General features: G+C 37.9%; 2 protein-coding genes across 2 annotated transcripts; both read left to right on the top strand.

The window, feature by feature from the left end:
- Positions 1-4,003: 4,003 nt before the first annotated feature.
- Positions 4,004-13,489, top strand: LOC122645521 (TIMELESS-interacting protein). The gene is made up of 5 exons (XM_043838832.1): positions 4,004-4,431; positions 5,448-5,570; positions 5,847-5,946; positions 6,734-6,858; positions 13,101-13,489. The coding sequence occupies exons 1-5, from the start codon at positions 4,102-4,104 to the stop codon at positions 13,302-13,304; spliced, it is 882 nt and encodes a 293-aa protein (XP_043694767.1). The 5' UTR covers positions 4,004-4,101; the 3' UTR covers positions 13,305-13,489.
- Positions 13,490-16,353: 2,864 nt separating this feature from the next.
- Positions 16,354-19,283, top strand: LOC122646124 (methylenetetrahydrofolate reductase 1-like). Its single transcript, XM_043839614.1, has 2 exons — positions 16,354-16,382; positions 18,245-19,283. The coding sequence occupies exon 2, from the start codon at positions 18,285-18,287 to the stop codon at positions 19,281-19,283; it is 999 nt and encodes a 332-aa protein (XP_043695549.1). The 5' UTR covers positions 16,354-16,382; positions 18,245-18,284.
- The last annotated feature ends 3,719 nt before the right edge of the window (positions 19,284-23,002 follow it).

The following is a 23,002-nucleotide window of genomic DNA, read 5'->3' on the forward strand; positions in this document are numbered from 1 at the left end:
CGCAATCTTCTATATACTATTCATTTTTGTTTTCTATAATTTTTCTTTAGGAGCTGTTCCATGAACCAAGAAGTCCCGTGTGAGGGGATTTGTTGTTTGCAATACAAGTTGATGGGAAAGAAGATAGTTCAGCAAACAAGCAGAATGCATTGAGCTCTCACCCATTCGTCGCTTGTAGATTTCTCTTCTTTGTGTACGTGATGAGATGATCCAAAGCCCTGCTACAGAGGTGTTGGTTGAAAATCTAAATTTGTAGTGATGGAGGTCATTATGGTAAATGGGAATTCTTTGTAAATAGAGAGGCGAGAGGAAGAGAGTTTGTAACCCTGTTCTCCGTTGTTAGTGAAGCCACTCTCATCTCACTGTGGACGTAGGCATCTTGCCGAACCACATATATCTTTGTGTTGTGGTTGTTTGAATTGTTTTTTCTTTTGTTACATTGTGTTTTCTGCTTCGTTGATAGGTATCAGTTCCTACAATGGCAAAGTTTTTATCGATATTGAATTCCTAAATTTGTTCAAGAAAGCATCGAACAGAATAGCGAGGGTCATGGATTATGATGAAGTTCTCACAACAATCCTGTTTGGTGTAAGGAATTTCGTCTCTCTGACCCCGAAATGTTTTGAGAATTGAAGTTTATCTCCCTAGTACCCTATTGATCATCCAGTTGCAACAGTTTGCTTTTCTACTTACCAAATTAAGAGACTGTGCTTCCCTCTTCATAAGATTTGTTCCTCTGAAGCATTACTACAATTTTTTTATCACTGAAGAAGAGTCACAAGACTATGATTAGTTCAAAGCATCAATTTTGAAGTCAAGAGGTTGCAGAACGGTTGCTGCCTTCATTTGGGCGGTTTTTAAGAGTAAAAACCATAAAGTGAAAACCTAAATCATGGAACCTAATAGGTCATTTTGATAATTACAAGGTTCAGAGTTAAAAAGATAAAATCTTTGTATCGTTAAATTAAGATTGAAATCGATCGAAAACTGGAGTTTCTTAACAGTTTGGTTTTGGTTTTTCATTCCAAGACCGAAACCGATTTTACTCGATCGAAACCGTGCCAAACCGACCATTTGACACCCCTAGCACCAAATTGCCAAATCAATCAGATACAGATGGTATTGGTATCATAACAAATTGACATCAAATCGATATCATATTGTTCGGAGAGAAGAATGTGGGATGATTGAATATTTAAAAAATTAGAAATTAATAAGGAATGATAAACTGTAGTTTGGTTTTTGTGAGTTAAAAAAAAAGATAAAGTTCTCTGCACTAGGGGCACAGGGTGTGCCCAGACACATGGGGGTGGGCAAAATGACCGGCCCACCCCTTAATGACCGAAATCCCGTCCTTGTCCAGCCCCATGTGTTTGGGTGCAGGCTGCGCCCAGATGCACTCCCAAGTAGAGAATTTCGCCCAATAAAAAAAAATTAGGATAAATTACACATCATCCCCTGATTTTCAATCGAAACTCAGATTATCCCCTGGTTTTTGAAAAAACTCAAATCACCCCTTGGTTTAGAGCCCAAAATGACAAATTAGTCCCTACCGTTAGTTTTATGCTGTTAAGTGATGCTGTCAGCCAGTTAAATAAATTTAAATTCCTAAACTACCCTTGATTAGTATTGATTTACTATTTTACCCTTGTAACTAAAAACCCTAAATTCATCATCTTCCTCACACTTGCAACTCAATCTCAATCAAAGTTCACCGGAGGGAAGAAACGTGAAAAAGATGCAAAGAGATACATGACCCTATCCTACGATGTAAAAAATTACACAGGGGAGGATCCAAATCTGAGTGCTTGCACTTGCATCGCTAGCCAAAAACAGGCAAAGGAAATTGAAGAACGGGTTCTGTGTTTTGGGAAGATCGGTCAAATTTTGAGATGGTGTGGGTTCTTGAAAGATCCAATAAAGATCTTAGTACCTTCTTCCAGTTTTGGTCCTTGGTTTGGATTTTGAGTGCCCTTTACATTTGTCCTTTTGGGTTATTTAATTACAGCCACAAGAGATTTTATGATGATTGTCATTTGTCTTGTGGTTTTCTAGAGGAAAGTTCAGATTTTGAGACACTTCTTTGGGTCTTCAATTGTAGTGAGAAGATTTCTACAATTGGAGTTTTGGCTCACGATGATTAAGGCGAAAGTGGGTTCGTGTCATCTGTTATTCTAATTTCTCAAAAGCCAAAGGATTTTACAAATGGCCTCCATTAATAAAAATATAAGTCAAAGGTTAAAAAGTCAGAGAAAAAGATCAAAGAATCAAAGCGGAATGCTTCTGCAATCTGAAACCCTATCGAAGTTCGCTACAGTAGTAGCCGCCGGTGCGAAGGCAGCAACAGAGACACTGGACTCGTCCTGTAACCAATCAACAAGGCTGTGAGCCTCTTATAGGGTTAGGTTTTTGAGCAACAGAATCTTACTTTGTGCTTTTCACAGATTTCTCGGTGCTGCTTATAATCCAACAGAACTACTACTACCGTCCAGAACAGGGCAACAGAAAATTCACTGAGAAGAAGAAGATGCAAGAGAGAGAAGGTTTGGATTGCAAGGAAGAAGACGACGGAGAGAGATCTAGAGAGCATGGGCGTGATACGAATGGACCACAGGGCTAGGGCGAAGCAGAGGCGGCTGTAGCGGTGGCGGTGTTGCCAGCGGAGTTGCAAGAAAGAGGGGGGGTATTTTAGGTTGAAGATGAAGAAGGGTAGTATTGTACATTTAATTCTGATATTTTAGTACAAGGGTAAAATAGTCCTTTCACACCAATAATTAACAGCAAACTAACACCGTTACTGTAAGAGGGGTGATTTGAGTTTATTCAAAAATCAGGGGGTGATCTGAGTTTCGATAGAAAACCAAGAGGTGATTGGTAATTTAGCCAAAAAATTAAGAGAGAGAGAGAGAGAGAGAGAGAAGAACGAAAACGAGTTCTGAGAAGATGTTGTCGGTGAGTTCTTTTCCTTGGACGGGTGTCGTACAATGAAACCACATGGACCACAATTACAGTTAAGGATGTAAATGGATAGAATCCGGATGTTCCCTGCCCAGATACAGATGTCTCTAAATAGATACAGATGCGAATCGAATTCGGATTTTTAACTATGTGTTTACACTCTGACTCGTGTAACCTAGACATCCCCCCCCCTCCCAAACGGATACGATTCACTCTCAAGTCTCAATCCATGTTTTAGTCTCATAATTCTCATTTCCTCATTCTTTAGAACCTGTTGAATCTTCAAAAACCCTCTAAATCATTAGTTGGATATGTATTCGAATCAAATAATTTTTTTTCCGGATTATTCAAATAAAAATTCGGATACCCCTAAACGAATACAGATGCGAATCAAAATTCAGATTTTCGAGGACCCATTTACATCCCTAATTATAGTCCTTGTATTAGGACCTCATTCAGAATCCTCTTGGATATCGGCACGGAGAGATTTTCGCATTAAAAAACTTTCTCATTCAAAAACCATGATACGTGGAATTTTGAGGGGGTGCGTGTGGACTTGTTAGAACCTTAGGGGGGCATGTGGAATATTGGATGCATTTTAGGGGTACGTGTATTTAACCCAAAACAAAAAGGGTACTGCATGAAAATAGAAAATTGGGAGAAAGTTGTCTGGGAGTGTGGCCTGTGCCAGCGGCCCAACACTCCCATGAGTCTATCTATCTCCTCCACATATGAAAAGACACCTCTGCCCCTTTGTTTTGAAGAATAGAGAGATAGACACATGGGAGTACTGGCATAGGCCACACGCCCAGATAGAAAACTACTCCCTTAGAAAATTTCCTAAATCTGCCAGTTGTGAAATTACACGAGAGCGGATAATCTGCAAGTACATCCAAGTGGCAACCACATTTGATGCATGTTAAATTTAACGGCAGTGATTGAAAACCTATAGAGATCCAGCGGCTCTAATCTGGACGAGGCGGGGACTCTCGAGTACTGGCGGCTTAGCAAAAACCGATAAGAAAATGTGCGCGCCTTATTTTCAATTTCTTCCCGCCATGAGAAGGAAATCAGGCAAAGCCCGCCCCTTGTAAAACAACAAAACGGAGCCGTGGAAGCGAGTGAGACAACCAGACCCCAGAAATGGAAAACCGCACCACCGACGCTCCCACCGGCTGCTACAAGTGCGGCCGTCCAGGCCACTGGTCTAGAGACTGCCCTTTCTCTGCCCCAGACCCAAAATCAAACACCGATTCCCTCTCTAATTCAAACCCTAATCCTAAATTCTCTCGTCCATATTCCAAGACCGGTAGTTTCCCTCCCAGACCACCAGAGAAAGCTTCTGAGAAACCCAAGAAGCTTCCAAGAACGAGACCCAAGCTCACCCCTGAGGTTCTCCTCTCCGACGATGGCCTTGGCTACGTCCTTCGCCACTTCCCTCGCGCTTTCAAGTTTGGTGGCCGTGGTCATGAGGTACATTTCATACAAAGTATGGGTTTTTTTCTGGGATTTTTTTGTAGAATACACAAACATAGAAAAAATATGGAATCAGTGCGTTTAGGGTTTCCTTTTTCTTCTTTTCCCACCCTGGTGATTTTGAGTTATTGGGTAAGTCACAGCACAGCATTTCTGATTAGATCTGGACGTTGATATTGATAGAAGTTACACAAATATCGATACTATGATTGCAGCTTTCGGGTTTTCAATTTAGTTGATTTAATTGTATTGATTTGATCCATGTGGGTATGGTTTTGCTGGTTATTTGATTCTTCTCTCTGACGGGATGTCTGCATTTGGGTTTCTCGTGGTTTTTGATAATTTAAGTTATTGGGTGCGGTAAGTCTCGGCACAGCACTTCTGACCTAGATCTGGACATTGATCTAATTTATTTATTTTTCATATGGACAGTGTGTTCCTTTGAATATTTTTTTCTTATTTATATTCTATACAAATGTCTATACCTTGATTGCAGCTTTGGGGTTTTCAGTTTGGTTGATTGTTGGATTAATTTTGATCTACGTTATCAGTTTTGTTGGTTCTTAGATTATTCTCTCAGACGGGATCTTTGTATTTGGGTTTCTTTGTTCTTGATAATTTTAAGTTATTGGTTGATTTGGAAAGATGGGGCTGTGGAAACTTCAATCACTGCCTGTAGATTGGTACTCACTATTCATTTTGAACCAATTCTGGGTTTTCAAAGGTTGTGGTGCATAAATACTCTGACTGCAGCTTTGGTTTTGAATTTTATAGATTTTTTAGATTGATTTTGATCTCTGGGTTGGATTCTTACGCTCTCTGATTCTTCTATCACTTGAATCTCTGCAGTTTGGGTTTTCCCTTCTGAAAATGTTAAGTGTTTGGGTAATAATGATAATGAAAGATAGGGTTTTGGCAATTATCACTTCAAGGGTGATTGGTAATGACTGTTGATTTTTATTATGTTGTTTATTACTCTTGTTTTTTAACAATCTGCAATTGGGATTATGTAGGTTCGGGATCTTGGGAATCTCATTGGGTTATATGCTCAATGGCACAAGCATTTGATTCCCTACTATTCTTTTGAGCAGTTCATACACAAGGTGGAACAAGTTGGTGCCACTAGACGTGTCAGGGTAATACATCCTCGGCTTGGTTTGTTATTCTGGCATATTCATACTAGAAAGAATTATACCAGAAGCACATTTGGAGTTTGTAAGAACATTATATAACTATTTCAGTGATATGTTGATTAAATTGAGATTTCTGTACTACTTTATAAAGATCTTCTCTACTGTGATTTAGGTTCATTGCTTTATTTGTGCCCATGTACTTTCATTTCCTTTTTTTTTCTTTTTCAAATAATTTGTTATAAGTTTGTGACTTATATTCAGTGATATGATTTTGAACAGACATGTATCAGAGAATTAAGAGATAGAGTTGCCAATGGAGGAGACCCCTCAAAGTTGCATGAACCTCCAGTTGAACATGATGTCTCGAATTGTGAACCAGGTATCTTGTCTTATGGATATCTGTCAACTTTTACCATTAACTTGTTGGTGATGCAGTGAGCACATCTAGGGATTTGGGCTGGCATATGTGAAGTGTGCGTAAGCAACAATATCAGATTAAATGTATTAATAATATCTGAAAAGAAATTGCGGTGTTTATTCTTATTTTTGAATTAGAATGCCCCTGTTTTGAAGAGGAAAATTGGAAAGCTTAACTCATGGTGCTTAAAAGAAGCCCCTAATTGAAAACAACTCTTTCTATGGTTTCTGGGGTTCCTAGTTAACCTCCTAGATTCAGTGTATCAATTTGGTTTCTGGGTTTCTTTGGTGGTTTACTTGGCAACAGGTTATAGACTGGTTGCTATTAGGAATCAGTTAATTACATTTGTTACCAACATCAGATATATGGGAGATGAAACTTTTGTATGTGCTATGTGGCCAGCATAATAAAAAATCTTCTGTTTGAACATTTTCTGAATATCAGGATCTTAAATGCTCTGGATGCATCTAAAAGTGCATCAAACTGCCTGCAAGTCAGAAGTTGATATTTTTATACATGCTTTGTTATTTTGTGGGTTTTTTCTTTGCATCTACTTTTTCCCCATTTTTTCATGATAAATGAAATCTGAATTAGTCAACTGGATTTAAATTTTCTCTACAAAGTTCTACTTGTTTGAGAGCTTATCTTTTGAAGGCTTTCTTGCTTGAGTTGATCTATCATTCTTCATCATGTTATGTGTTTCTTCTTTATTCACCTGCACCATTGAGTTGTGATCTAATTCTTGCAGCTTTAGAGGAGGCAACGAACTTGGAGAGCACAAATCATCAAATGGGAGAGCCCCAAACAAATAACCATAATGTTGATATTATGCAAGAAGAAATGTTTGATGAGATCTATAGGACTGCAACTGAAGTAAGTGTTATTTATCTTCTTTTTCTTTGTCTTCTTTCAGCTGTTCATCCAATATGGTTCCAAGTACTTGTTCCTTTCAAAATGCAAAAAAAAAAAAATAAAAATTATTTCTTATTTTTTTCCCCGCTAAAAGGTCATTTGTATTGAGAGAAAAAAGAAAAAATAGAGTACAATGGCTTAGACCAGAGAGGCTAAACCAAACAGAGCCAAACTACACAAGCTGCAGAAACCTCTCCCCACCTTTGGCAATGCCATCAACACTTCAACAGGGAGAAGCAACTGCCAAAGAGAAAAACACTCCAAAAATTATGAGACCATACGAAATCTAGGTCTGCCTTGCGCATCCCAAAAGGGGTAAAGTACACGTACCCCCTTGTAATGCACCCAATATTCCTCGTACCCCCCTAAGCTTTTGATAAGTTCACGTACCACCCCTCAATATTCCACGTACCACCCCTGCTTTACCCCCCTAATGCCATTTAAGTCCACACCAAGTGTTAAATGCTATAAAATGACCAAACTACCCTTTCTTCTATCTTTTCTAAAATTTGAAAATACCAAAATACCCTCATCTTCCCCAAATCATTATCTTCTTTTACACCACAACCACCACCACCGTGAAGCCCCACCTCCAGTGCCACCGCCACCCACCACTATTAATACCACCAACCACCATGAAGCCCCACCTCCAGCACCACCTCCATTGCAGAAATTCTGGGATCCGCCAGTTCTGTTGGATTGTGATGTCGACGGTAAAGTATAAGAAAATTGATTCTTGAGAGAAAAAAGAAAAAATAGAGTACAATGGCTTAGACCAGAGAGGCTAAACCAAACAGAGGCAAACTACACAAGCTGTAGAAACCTCTCCCCACCTTCGGCAATGCCATCAACAGGGAGAAGCAACTGCCAAAGAGAAAAACACTCCAAAAATTATGAGACTATACGAAATCTAGGTCTGCCTTGCGCATCCCAAAAGAGACCGTCCTGAACAGAAGGGGGAAACTGCACCATAGTTGAATTTATTTCGGTTTCTTCTCTTTCAAGGTGAAAAACACTTCATCTTATATTCTGCAAAGCTCCAACCAATTCCATCATCATAATTTGCTTCTTTGCAGAGGTTCAGATTTTTTTGTTAATTAAGTTGTGTAATTGACCCCCCCCCCCCCAAAAAAAAAGTTTTGTAATTGACCAATACCTAGTTTGAAGTGCTATGTATAAAGAGCTTCAACTCAGCATTAGCTTGGTAAACTTATCTGCTTGATGGTTCCAAATTTTAAACTTCACTCTTTTTGGACGTTTCCCCTGGTTGTTTGAGAAATTAGAGAAAATTATTTTCTTTGATTGAAGTATTTGAAAATTGAAAATATCCCAAAATGTATAATTTTACACCTGCCATGTAAAAGCATAGTTAGCAAATTTGTGAATTCCTCTGTAAAATTTCCAACTGAATCCAAATTGGTTTGCAAAATCTGAAAATATGCACAAGTTTGGAGAGTCGATGAATAATCTGCAAATAATACGGGAAAAAAGCAATTAGTTCAGCCCAAGAAATTTGGATGCCAAAAATTCAGTCCTTCAGAATACAACAACAACTCAGCCTCATCCCAACTAAATGGAGTCAGCTACCTGGATCCAAGTGAAATCAAACTAAAAAGATAAAGGAAAAGAAAAGGAGCTCAACAACAACAAATCGGTCATATACACAGTGACCGGGGTTAGCAACGCAGGTCCTTTCCCTCCAAACAGCTCTATTCGACGTCATACTTGGAGCAAGACCTAAACCATGCATGTCTTTCCTCACCACTTCTCCTAGGGTCATTTTAGGTCTGCCCCTAGCTCTTTTAGAACCTTCAATCAGAATCAACTCACTCTTCCAGATTGGAGCATCCAAAGGCTTCCGTTGAACATGACCATGCCACCTCAACAGAATAATTCATAAATAATTTGGGAACTGAATAATTCGGTTCAGAAAATTAGAATCATTAGAAACTTCAATAAAAAAAATGGGCAAGAGATCGTTGCTTGGTCGTGTAGCCCTTGCACCAGTGTGGGGGCCAATGAGAGCACCCACAGGGGTATTTACACGGATGGAATTAATGATTTCAGTAGGGGCTGAGTGGGAATTTTGCATGTTCCTGTGTTTGGGCGCAGGAGCCACGCGACCAAGCAACGTTCTTTTTCCCAAAAAAAAAAGGATAAAAAACAATAAAAAAGTTAAGAAAAATGGATTGAATTTTTTCTCCTGAAATTTTCAAACATGAATGATTAAATCTTGAATTAATCCGAATCTTAATTTTTTCCATTGTCCTCTTTTTTGACCAAATTTAATGGACTTTTTAAATTAATGGATGAATTAAACCTGCATTATAATTGTATGAATTATTCTTGAATCTGTATGTCTACTATGGTAGAAACTAAAAAGTACTGAATTGATGAAAAGCAATGAGGGATCTTTGATGATAATGTAGCTCATCAATAAGATATTGTTTCGATGGAGGCAGGGGAAGCATAGCAATGTTGGATCCAACGTTCCCATACCCTTAGTGCTAGATAATCCAACCACTAGGCGTATATGCCATCCCTATATGACATGAATACTAATTTAGCACATAAGATTAATTTAAACAATTTGATCTGATTGCTTTGATGGTTAAAATGTACACTAGAATGAGTCAATTCCAATCTGTATGAGCCTAACCTAGTATTAGTTTCTATTTGTATTGGAGAAAGACCAGTGAAATGTTAGAGTAAAGCAAAAGTCGACCTCGAACCAGGGAAACCAGTGGGAGATTGATTGTAGCAAGGATCAATACAATAAAGGAACAAAATTAAATAACTAAATCTCTTTTTATTGCTATTTTTCTGCTTACATATGAAAGAAAAACATCGAAGGATAAAAAAGAAGAAAGGGATATAAAAAGAGTGGTAGGATCAGCTATCTCAGCCCATCATCCTATCACCTAGGGCTTCTCACCCACGGTATCTCACCGTTGCCGCATCTCACCACTTCATCAATAGCTCTTTTCTCTTCAATCTCTGTCCCTTTTTCTGTTCAGCCACATACATATATTTATAATAAAACAACCTAATCCTAATCTAAGTAAGAAACTAATTAATAAAACATATAAAATAGAAACTAGACTCTAATTAGGATTCCTAACAGAACTAAGATTCCCAATTAGGATTATAACCATAGTTGTCAAGGCGTCGCCTAAGTGCTATGCCTAGGTGGGCGCCTTGGTTTCCTAGTTGGTGTCGGCTTGACCTTGGATCCTCCAACGCCTTAGGTCTCCTAGACACCGTGACAACTATGGTTACAACTCAAATAGGAAACTAAATAAGTGTCAAATAATAAAAATAACACCAAAAATCAACTCCCTAAGCCAGAAGTCCATATCAGCCCCAAAATTATTGTTTGCGGTTGAACAGTAACTTTTTTTTTTTTTTCCTTCTTTGATCTTCTTCATGCTTCGATCTACATCATAGAGTTTATGTAATAAGGGTACTTTGGGAACTGGTTTATTATCTTGTTGTCTTATATTGTATTTTTCCTTTTTTAACTCCCTATGAAGGTGTATTTAATTCCTAATACTATGTTAGTAAGTCAATATAGGGAGAGGAGTCCTTTCTCTTCCATACGATTCCACACTCTCTTTTCTCTTCTTCTCTCTTCTTGAATCGATCCTTGCAATATTTCCAACTTGAAATTCAATTTTGTTTTACATGATCAAGTTGGGAGGTAGGTTTGGTTCTTGTTTTATTTGTAAGTTTTTTTAAGGGGATTCTCTTCCTGCATTTCGAAATGTGAAATTTATCCCCCTTTTGGAATCTTGCTTACCATTTGTTGCAAGTGAATATCTTGACTGGATTTAAGTTAAAGTCAATTTATTTTTCTGCTTCGTAATTGTACTCTATATTTCATAACCAGACCTGTAACTTTTGGTTATTATTTTTGGGTTGGTGTTTGTGAACCTTACATGAAATTTACTTAATTTCATGATGGCTTTTGGTGAAACTAAGTATTTGTTTGCATATTGAAGTTCTATAATTTTCTAAATAAGCTACCTTAAGATAGCAGGTTGGGTTGTGAATAATTTAGTGGGTTTATGAAAAGGTTGAGTAGCAACTATGATGCAGGTCACTGGCCAATAGAAGAAATTACTCCTAAGCAACAATGGATAAAACCGCCAAGAAGAATTTTAATTTAGTAAGTGGTAATACTGAGTGAAATTTATGCAAGTATATTATTTGATGGAATAAATACACTATCCTAGTCAGCCTAGGCTCTACAAAGCCTGAAAGAGAAACATCTTTATAATATTGTATAGCAAAAGCTAGAAATGAATTTCCTTATGAAAACAATCTTCAAGTTTATCAAACATTTCACATTTATTGGCCAATGTTGAAATGCCATTATTTCAACCTTGGAATCAAAGGGCTTTAAGATTAGTAGATCAAAGACGGAGTATATGATGTGTAATTTTAGTCACACTATGATGGATGTTGACATGGTGAAAATTGAGGAGAGAGAGATATTGCCAAGTGACTATTTTAGATACTTGTGATCTATCATACACAAAGAAGGTGATATAGATGATGTTTCACAAAGAATCAAAGTGGGATGGATGAAGTGGAGAGGTGTGATTGGAGTACTGTGTGATGGACACATTCCTTTAAAGCTTAAATGAAAGTTTTATAGAGCTGTTGTTCGACCTGCTATGATGTATGGGGAATGTTGGGCAGTTAAGAAGTGTCATATAGCGAAGCTAAGTGTCTCAGAGATGAGGATGCTAAGATGGATGTGCGGCAAAACTAGGAGGGATAAAGTGAGGAACAAACGTATTAGAGATGATGTAGGAGTTGCCCCGATCAATGACAAGCTCCGAGAATGTCGTCTGAGATGGTTTGGCCATGTGCAACGGAGGCCTGGGGATGCCCTAGTAAGGAGGAGTGATCTGATTCCCATTGAAGGAGCTAAAAGAGCTAGGTGTAGGCCTAAAATGACCATAGGTGAAGTTGTGAAGAATGACATGCATAGTCTGGTTCTTGTGCCAAGTATGACCTCAGATAGAGCTTATTGGAGGGCAATGATCCATGTTGTTGACAACATGTAGCTGAGATTTTCCTGACTGCTTGGGCTTTCCTATTTCTTCTTAACACTTTCATCTGTCATTTTTCATTTCTAACTTTTCTGATCTCATTTCTGCTTTTTATTTTTATTTATTTATTCTTCTTTCTCTTATTTTCCTTTCCTTTTGTGAGGACCTCAGTTTTCCATACTTTATTTGGAAAGGATCCATGTAGCCGACCCCATTTAGTTGGGATAAGGCTGAGTTGTTGTTGTTGAAATGCAATTATTTCCCTTTAGATTAACAGACAAATTTCAAAGACCAAATAGATTCTTAAGGTCATATTTAAAGTAAAAAATTCCATCTTCTAGAGAGGTACAGGAGAATCATTTGTCATCTCGGACTGGTTCAGTTGCTTGCTCTAATATTTTTGTGACTGAAAATCTAGTTCACTTCATGTTTAATGTAGGACAACTATATGGTAACCCACGATTTGGAATAGATATAGTATAGTAATGTCAGGAAGGGAAGAAAAATATGAGTGGATTGAAAGAATATAGAACCAAAGTTCACAAAATTTCCAAGTGGAAAATGGACTGAGTCGTGAACACAGCTTTTAGAGTCGATGGAGTCTCATCTTAACTTTAATACAAAACAGGAGTCGGACAATCATTTGAGATATCTCACCTCTGAAAGGGATTGCAGGGTGACAGGAGAAAAGATGTATGAGCCTTACTACATGAACTGGAACATTTGATTTATGTAGAAGATGAACATCTTTCCTGTTCTAAGTTGGGAAGCATTGTCGCCATGAAAGAGTTTCTGGAAGAGCAGTTGTTATTGGATATATATTTTTGACCATAAAACCTGAGATTTGGAAAGAGTTTATGCTGTTGAGATGTTGTCATTTCAGTGATTTGGAATTGATGCAAAATTAAACTTTTTACCTTGTGGATTGTCAGGAAACATGTATTTCCTGATAGTCTTGGGATTAACTGAATTACCAACACTTTTAGATCATATTTGCCATATATCATTGCATAAGTTTTTTTACTCCCCCCCTCCCACCCCCATCCTCACCCTCAAAAAAGGAAAAAAGGAAAAAAACTGCTGAAATGAAATTTCACTGTAGTTGCCAGAATCAACTGATAATATTTGCAATGTTAACTTCAGGAACCTTGTCAGTCCTCAGAAACTCAAAAGGTTATCTCTCAAGCCTCTCCTGATCAAAGCTCTGGGAAAGAGTTATCTAATCGAGTGGCAGATACCTCGAATGAAATTCAGGTAACAGAGGAACAGAGAGCTCGCATGGAAGCTAACCGATTAAAGGCATTAGAGAGAGCTGCTGCCCGAGTCCGATCTTTGGAAGCAGCTTGAGTGTTACTGTTCATTGTGCTTGCTTCTATTATCTACTCCTATTTGTGCTTTATGATTATGGTAATGTAAAAGTTAATGTGGACTATCAGTTCGAAATGTATTTGTTTTTACACAGTAGAATCTCCCCATTGCTGTGGAATTACTCAACTGCACAAATCATATTATCTCAGGGTAACTCATTTTGTCATATGACTGAATTTTAGGCCTCAAGTTCTTGACTGGCATTGTTGTCACAGCCTCATGTAGCAGTGGGTGACAAGATTCCTAGTAATAGCCAGATTGTTAGTGGGTCTCACCCATTTAAAATAATAATGTTAATTATGATTGGGATTAGGGTGGGAACTAATTCACGATTGGACCATAATTTGCTGACGTGGATCTTTGACTTGATTTGGGCACTTTGGGACTAGAGTGGATTTGAGAAGTGAAAGAGTTCACTCAGGAGCATGGTTTGAGGTGTCAATCTTGGGTCCACTTGTACGGCCAAGGGGCAAATGAGTTCAATTTGGCCCGATTCTGGACGATACTGAGACCGATGCTGAGACCAATTTGATAAACCAATTCGAGACCGATCTCAGGATTACAAACCATGCTCAGGAGTCATCTAAGTAAGAGGTTTTCTTTTTATGAAATTATATGACTAATTTAATTTGGTTAGAGAATAGATAATAGACCTGCTTGCATAATCATTAAAAGCTTATAGCCCAGAGATGTTCTATGGTGAGTTTGGGACCGGAAGACAGTTTCAATCTTCTTCTCCACACCATCATAGAAGGGTATTTGAGAATCCAAGTGGAGTCGGATAATGTACTGCTGATAGCCGATATTATCAACCAAGATCTCCCTAGCGCCTTTAAAGTTGCTCCACTTATCAATGACATTAGACATTTATCCCACTTTACTAGTTGTTCATTTTCTTTCATCCCAAGGGGAACTAATTAGCCAAATGCTCGGGCGATCTGGTTTGGAAGCAATCTCTCTCAGACTCTTCCTCCCCAAGGCACTCTAACTCTTGGGCAAAGGATTAAAAGTTGGGATTTCTTTTCAAATTTAGGAAAGAAAGAAAGGAAGGAATCACTGATCCTATGTAGTTTCCTTGTGTGGTCCATTTGGCTGGCTAGGAATGAATTAGTGTTTAAGGGCAAGCAAGGTAACCCAATGGAGATTATACTTAAAGCCCACTCTGTTGTTGCAGAATATATAACTGCCCAGAAGCCCACCTAGGATCCTTCCTTCCGTGGTAGCTCCCAGAATCATCACTCTCCAAAGCAATGGCGACCTCCAGAAGAGGGCTGGGTTAAAGTTAATAGTGATGCTTCTCAAGGTAAGGATCGAGATAATGGTGGTCTTGGCAACATTATTAGGAATCACTTGGGGACACTGATACCTCTCCGTGCTATTTCGGATCAGGGTAGCTTCCTGTCAATTTTGGTGGGAGAAACAATGGCCCTCAGGAATGGCATGCTTCAAGCCTTAGCTGACTGTTGAAACAAGGTCGTCTTCGAATCCGATAACCTGGAAGTCATCTCTTATCTTACTAGACAGCAGAGCAACATCCCCCTCGAAGTGCTACCAGTTATCAATGATGTGTTCCACCTAGTTCCATATTTTGAACAATGTTCTTTCATCCACATTCCCAGAGACTGCAATGTCACTGCATATACTTTGGCAAGGAGGGTCCTATCCTTTATGTGTAGGATAGACTGGCCCATTTCAACTCCTTGGATGGATTCAGTCATCTTGTCACTCTGAGATCATGTGCTTTACACATATCAATGAATAGTTTCTTTCTTACCAAAAAATATAAAAAATAAGGGGGAACTAATTGTGTTGCTATACCCTTGCTAGGAGGGCTTTGTCTTTAGTGCATATGACGGTTTGGCCCAATTCCATTCTCTGGCTTCATTTAGGCTTGATGAATTATATGTAAATAGAGCCATGGCTATTACACACCCCTATAATCAATAAATTTCATCTTTACAAAAAAAAAAAATGGTTATTGTTATGTGTTTTCTTATAATAATTGTAATATTATAATTGTTTTATATATTTTAATTTCTTATTCAAAAGGTTTGAGTGTCATACCATAGTAGTTTATTTTCACCATGAATGATTTAACTTACTATGTATTTTACCCAAAAAAAAAAAAATAAACCACTTATTATGTATATATTAATCGGTTTTAAGTGGTTCGGTTTAAACCGTTTAACTAAATAATTTTAAATTTGAAGCAAAACCGAACCATTTATCAAACGGTTTCACGGTTCAGTTTCAATTTGGTTTTGACACACTTAAGCTGGAGGGTTGTAGACTTGCGTATTGACTGGAGAGCAGCTAGATGGGTGTCAAATACTTGCCCAACCGAACCAAAACTGAAATGAAGCTTATTGGATCAGCTTCGGATTGGGGTTTTCCAAAACCGAACCCAAACCGGACTCTACCAAAACCGACCTTAGAAAATTGAATTGAAATCGAACTCAAACCGATCTAGCGCAATAAGAAACCGATTCTAATCCAAACATTATAAAAAAAAAATAAAAGGACTAAGTTTCACTCCATCCTAGGGTTTTGGTGTGTTCCAAAATACTCTCCCGATACCGTTTTCCGCCCCGTGGTGAATGGAAACCCATTCACCGGTTTCACCCTGGGTGGAGGGAAGCTCGGTCCCAAAAATAAAAGCACGATTTTTCCCATACCTATGAACATATATACACATCAAACCGAATACAAATCGGACTGAACCCAATACTAAACCGATTAAAGAAACAAAAAAAACCCGAATCCAAATCGGACAAAAACTGAACTGAAACCGATGCAACCTGCTTTCTCATTTCGTCCGTGTCTCTTTCCTCTTTTTTTTTGTTTTTTAGGTGGAGACATGAGGGGTATCACTCTTTCCTCCTTTTAATAGACTTTGTAATAAAGAATAGGTCGTGCACACAACCTTTTGCCTAAAGAATATATTCAAAGAGTCCATAGTCTCTGTACATATAGAATCGGTTCCTCTCTTTCATTCTCTCAAAAACTTTCAGAAGCTCATCTCTCCCAGAAGAAGAAGAAGGAAAGAGGCCTGTATTCCGGTAAGCCCACTTCTGTAACTTATAGAGAAGGAAAATCTTTTCTTTATCTTCTGTGATTTGATATTACAGCATTCCATATTTCCTTTTTTTTTTTTTTTTTCCCCCTTTTCAGTAAAACCAAATTTCATGTTTTTGGGGCTAAAAAAAAAAAAAAAACATGAGAAAACTGAGAAAGTGAAGGATGAAAATTGATTGAGATAGATCTCATATTTGATAGAGAGGCCAGTGATGATGTTTAGAACATTCTGTGGAACTGTTTGTTTAGCTTTTAGTGTAACTTCCATGGCTGTTTCATTTGTTTGAACTCTTTATCTTGTTTGGAAAATTAATCTAACAGTGACTCTTTTTCTCATTGTTCTCATCACATTGTTGATGATATCTATTTAGTTTTTTTTTTTTCTTTTCTTTTCTTATGTGATATTTTTCTTTGCATTTTTGCCATGACATGGTAAACAAGTAGCATTTGTTGTTTTTTATGTTTGAGTTGCAGCTTTATCATTTAAAAAAGGAAAAAAAATGAAAAATAGTGAGGAACTTTACCAGAAACAAGACATGAAAAGAAAAAGAGTAGCTGTGAAGTTTTTTTTTTTTGATAACGTTGTAGCTGTGAAGTTGGTTCTGGAAAAATCCAAATACCCAGGAGCACGTTTGTTATAACAGGGTGGGTCCTTTTTGTCAGTCACTGACAAAGGCATTAATGATTTGTTTTACTTTTTTCAATTTGTCTAATCACAAATTGGCATGTGGCAACTGATCATTTACACATATGGGTGTGGGAGAGAGAGGGTATTTTGGGAACATAATAAAATCTTATAAGGCTTTGTGATCTATTATCTAATCAATAGGGCCTAACTTTTGTGTATAGATAGTAATCCGTCGTTTCATAGATGATCCCAATCGAGGGTGGGCTTTGGTGCAACAAGAGGTTGTTCCATTGTGATCAAGTGATCATGGATTCGAGTCCGAAAATAGTTTATCGACGAAAGCAGTTGTGTACATTGTGATTGACCTAATGCACTAGGTACACCTTTTTTTTTTTTTTTTTTTTGGTTTATAGATCCTACAACCTCTTTTGCTCATATATAAAATTTTATCTTAAATAGAGGTCAATACACGTGAAGCTATTTGATTGAACGATGACATGTGTCTAATCCAATGATCAGAATTATCACATCATCATTCCATGTGGTACAATGAGATAGGCCACCTTGATAAGTTTTTAAGGCTAAACCGTCATTGTTTTTCTAGATTAAAAATCATTTGATATGTTTATTAAGATGGCCCAAGTCTTGCTACATAGCAGATAATTGGTCCTAAAATTTGTGTACAAATAGATCAATAAACCTTAAGGTCTAAGCCTATATGTCAAGTTTTGGGTCAAATAGAGTTTATCAAGTGACAAAATAAAGGTCATCTAGGAACTACATGCCTAGGCATACACAATAGGCTGAAAAAAAATGCAAGGATGCATGCCAATACACTGAGAGAATATATGATTGAATTAGGTCTTGAAATGTGACATCTGGTTACTATCCAATCTTAGACCTATCTATCGAGCGGTCAGAATTTCAATTTCATGTCACCATTTGCTTAAAAACTGATGAAACAACTGCTATATGTATTTCTTGGTTTTGGATACCGTGTATCCATACCTTGTGCTCATCATGCTCTCTATTTGTTTTATGTATTTCTTTTTCTTTTGTTTGGCGTTGGACGCGCATGAATGAATAGCCTTGCTTTCTACCATTAAAAATAAACAAAGATGAAACAACTAACATATTTATTAGGTTCTTTTTAGGGTAGGTAGTTGTAAAGCAAACTTTTGCCTTTTGTTAAGTTTGGTTTCTTGTTTTCAATTAAAAGGTGCTGAAGAGAAAGAAGGAGAGGGTAGAGGAAGATAATGAAGGTGATAGAGAAGATCAAAGCAGCTTCAAAGGAAGAACAAGAAGTGTTGTTCTCATTCGAATACTTCCCACCTAGGACACAAGATGGTGTTGACAAAATGCTTGAGCAATTGGATCGTATGTCACTCCATAGTCCAGCTTATTGGGACATCACCTGGAGAGACTCTGCTGCAAAACTCAGCCTTGAGATGGCCAATGTGATGCAAAACTTGTTCTCAATTGAAACCATGATGCACCTCACCTGCACCAAAATGCCTGTAGAGGAAATTGATCATGCCCTTGATACCATCAAGTCCCAAGGTCTCCACAATGTTCTTGCCCTTCGTGGTGATCCCCCTCTTGGCCAAGACAAGTTTGTCAAGACTGAAGGCGGGTTCGAATGCGCCCTCGACCTAGTAACCCATATTCGAAACAAGTATGGTGACTACTTTGGTATTACCATCGCCGGTTATCCGGAGGCACACCCCGATGTGCTACGGATCGATGATGGTTTACCAACTTCTGAAGGATACCAAAATGATCTTGCTTACTTGAAGAGGAAGGTTGATGCAGGGGCAGATCTTATCATCACTCAACTATTCTTTGATACCAATATTTTTCTTAATTTTGTGAATGATTGTCGACAAATTGGAATTACGTGTCCAATTGTTCCGGGCATTTTGCCAATCAATGACTATAAGGGCTTCTTGAAGATGACTAATCTTTGCAAGACAAAGATACCAACTGAAATAACCACTGCACTGGAGTCTATTAAGGACAATGAAGAAGCTGTTAGGGCTTATGGAATTCACATTGGAACTGAGATGTGCAAGAAGATTTTGGCTCATGGGATTAAGACATTGCATTTCTATACTGTTAACAAGGAGATACCAGCATTGTCTATATTAATGAATCTTGGGTTAATCAGTGAGATCAATATCTCAAGGCCCCTGCCAATAAACGAGGAAGACGTCAAAAAAATGTCGTCGGAGTTGAAGAAGATGCTTCGTCGTTGATTCGGAGGATAATTAGGCGGCACCGCCACTCGATTAACAGATTTATTGTGTGTCTATGAACCTTAACTTGTTCTAATTACTTTTGTGTAGTTTGTTTTATTTGAATCAAATGCTTCTTTTGCTAATTGATCTAGATCTGCAAAGTAGGAATTTTAAACCAATTACAGAGTGTGGAGCTTCACTTGTTATTTCTCTGCTAATACAGGGTAGGTGTTTTGATTCTGAAAGATCCAGCCTAGGTTACTTTATAAGTCTAAACTTTCTCAAATTTGATTACTTTTGAGAAAGAGTTGAATTGTATTAAGTTGGGACAAGGCTTAGTTGCAGTTGATTTGGTTTGATCTTTGGAATACAATCTATGGTATGATTTTTTCACCATTAAAAAGCACTTTGGATGATTAATGTTTTTCCAAAATAAATGGAGGCAACCAAGTGCATAGAGCATTTTAATCAATTAAAATTTAGAACTATTTTTTTCTTTGAAGTTTCATGATTCCCCTGTTCTGAAAGTTAATTTCCAAAGGGCTTACCTCAATCACAATTTTAAAAGTAGGACATTTGCATTATTTTTTTTTCCTCCAAATTAATGGGTGAATTGATCAGCTCCATGATATCTTACTTTTGGGAATGAATCTAAAATCAGTGAGGTGGGTGAATGATCTCAACCATATTTGCCATGTTTTAACAAAAAAAACCCTTGTGATCTCAACCATAAGCCCTAACAAATTGTTGTTGAAGACATATTTACAAACCCTTGTGATGCCATCCCTCCCCCTAGTTTTAATTTTTCCCTTTTCTTATATTTGAGGGATGGAAGCCCAGAAGGTGTGTGATTAGACACTAGGAGCTGTATGGCAAACTTCAAAAGAAACAATTCTAGTGTTTTTCTTTTGGGTAGAACCAACGGGATGAAAAAACACATTTGTTGGTAATTGGAGAAACACATTTGAAGTTGATCATACAGAATAGAAACACAAATATGTCATAAAAATTAGCCCAATAAATCCTGACTCTCTTTCTCTCTCTCTCTCTCTCATTTCATGCCAGCAACTGCAACGACCCATAGATAATTTAGCCTCTCTCTCTTCTTCCATAATTTCGATTTAGGGTTTTGCATAGTCATGGATTTCCCTAAATCATTTTAGGTTTTTTTTTTTTGGTAATTTTGGTTTGATTTTGTGTTTTGTGATTTGGGATGACATCTAATTTGTTTTTCTGTTTTTTTTTAGCGGTAGAAATATTGTTTTTCTCAGTTTCATCATACAACATTTGTTTTCCCCATGAGTATTCCAAATGAACATAAACACAAAAAAAATATTTTTGACTCAAAAATACTAATTTGGAATAGAAATGTTGCCATTGTTAAGAAAACAATGTCCAGAATGACGATTTGCAGAAGAAAAATGAAAATAGAGAGAGCACACACAATGCACAACACAGAGACTTACGTGGTTCACCTCCAAGATGGAAGCTACGTCCACGGTCGAGTAATAGAACAGGTTTCACTATTTTCTCTGAAAATGTTATAAACCCTCATAACCCTAGAGATAAGAATATTATATAGGGAAACCCTAACCTCAAAAGTACACAAATGCCCCTAGTCCAAAAAATTGCAAAAAAACTTGAGCCGGACCAAAACATAACGCATGGCTCAAAAGTACTCATTTCGAAGATCTCGACGACCCCAACACAACTCCAAGCCTTTGGCATGGAGCCCCGCCAATTTTCGACATTCCGAGGTCATTTCGAGGTCGAAACAACCCTTCGAAAGTCTCAACGGCACTTTCTGGACCAAATCAGGCCCATTCAGTCTTACGGGTTCAACATTTAAGCTTCTTTGTTTGATTAGATTCTTAAAGATCCTTCTTCCCTCTATTCCAAGCCAAATTTATTTTTTTGGTTTGGTTTTCCACTTCACTTTGCTTCCACTTTTCTTGATTTCCAGTTGAAGGGGTTATCCTCTTCATATCTACATCTCTGGACCATCTTACTTGGACAACTGAAGTGTTACAATTTAACAAACTACCAGAATTAGTTTGATTCAACTTTTCAGTTAAAAAAAAAAATTAAAAGAGGCCGGCCTTTTGCTATGTAATTTTCAAAATGTAAATACATACTTGAATTAGTTTGATTCCCACTTTTTGGCATACTTATATTTTTGGATCAAATGACTTTGCACCAGTTAGGAAGGAGGTTCGAACCCAAGGAGTGTTGGCTCAGTGATTGGTAATGAGCTGGGACGAATCGTAAAACTTGGACGTCCTAACTTCAAGCCCCACTGCTCCCACCTTGGGCCAGCCATCACACTATCTCAAGCCAGTTGGCCGCTGTGATAGTTGGTTAATTGCGGCAATAGGCACGGTTGACCGTTCTGTAGCCAAGGGGATTAGTCGGGCCAATGTGTGCGTATACCCTTGTTATCAAAAAAAAAAAAGAGAGAGGAGGAGATTCTAAATTGATGATACCCTCATCTTTCCATATTGATAGATGATGTGGCTATTTCAATTATGAGATAGAGAGGACATTGTCTTAATCAACCACATGTTGAATTTCAAACCTAAATGAATCTAATGCCTTCCCGTGTATCAGCACGCATCCTCATTTATATCTATGTGCACCTACAATAATTTAACAATAGTTTTTAGTTCTCATACCCTTGATTTCCAACACTCTATTTTGTCACGTGGTAAATTCTATTTGACTGAAATTTGATATATGAATAAAGACCTTGGATCAATGTCTACGAAACATGGGGCACATAGAAAGGTTTTCCTATGATTGAATGCTTTTTTCTAATGGCAAATGTTCTTTTTCACTGTCTGTTCTATAAGTATATCTCGATATTCACCAAATTTTAGACATGTGAACAACTGGCTTTAGTCAATTAATTGTTGTATTAGTTGTCAAAGTTTAAATTCAAATTCAATCAAATACCCTCCAAGTATGTCTATGTAGTATTGTATTTTTCAACCATCTATGTATGTTCATGCATTCTCGTCCCTAGATTTTCAAAGCTTTATTTTTTTCACTCGGTAAACTTTATTTGGATTGAAACTTAACATGTAAGACAAAGATCCTCGGGGACTTCTTATCCAAAAAATTTGGATACTATTCAATAAATCACAGGAGATACTTGGGTTGTCCTAACAAACTTATCAAGAGTTGACAGTCATCCTGAAATAACGAAGTCTTTGTTTTGATTCAGTAAATCCAGAACCAGCCCCAATAAACTATTGGGTAGGTCGGTTTCGGTTCAGTTTCTAATTAACGTTGGGTGCCCAATTCTCAAATTGCCACGTACCATCACAATCGATTGACATGTGTCCCAAATAAAGGATCCCGGTTCATAGGATCGTGATCTTCTACGGCGCCCTACCCGTAGCGGCCTGTACGACCCAGATAGAGCATCACGTGCAATGTCTGCCTTACTCCTGCCTGAGCGCCTTGCCCAAGGCAGGGGTAAGGCAGACATTGCGTGCAGTGCTCAGTCTGGGCCGCACAGACCGCTACAGGCAGGGCGCCGTAGAAGATCTGTATACGGGCTCATAACAGTGAACAGAGCAGCCCCATTTGGTTCTTGCTGCTGTAGTCTTCAATTCGATCACTCCTTGCCTGAGTTGTTTCAGAATAAATACAGGGCAGCTGTTTCGTCCTTTCTGATCTCTCTCTCTCTCTCTTAAATTATTTGAATCAACAGGTACGGTTTTATTGATCCAATT

This window comes from Telopea speciosissima, chromosome 11, assembly GCF_018873765.1.
Source record: "Telopea speciosissima isolate NSW1024214 ecotype Mountain lineage chromosome 11, Tspe_v1, whole genome shotgun sequence".
In the NCBI taxonomy this organism is placed as follows: domain Eukaryota; kingdom Viridiplantae; phylum Streptophyta; class Magnoliopsida; order Proteales; family Proteaceae; genus Telopea; species Telopea speciosissima.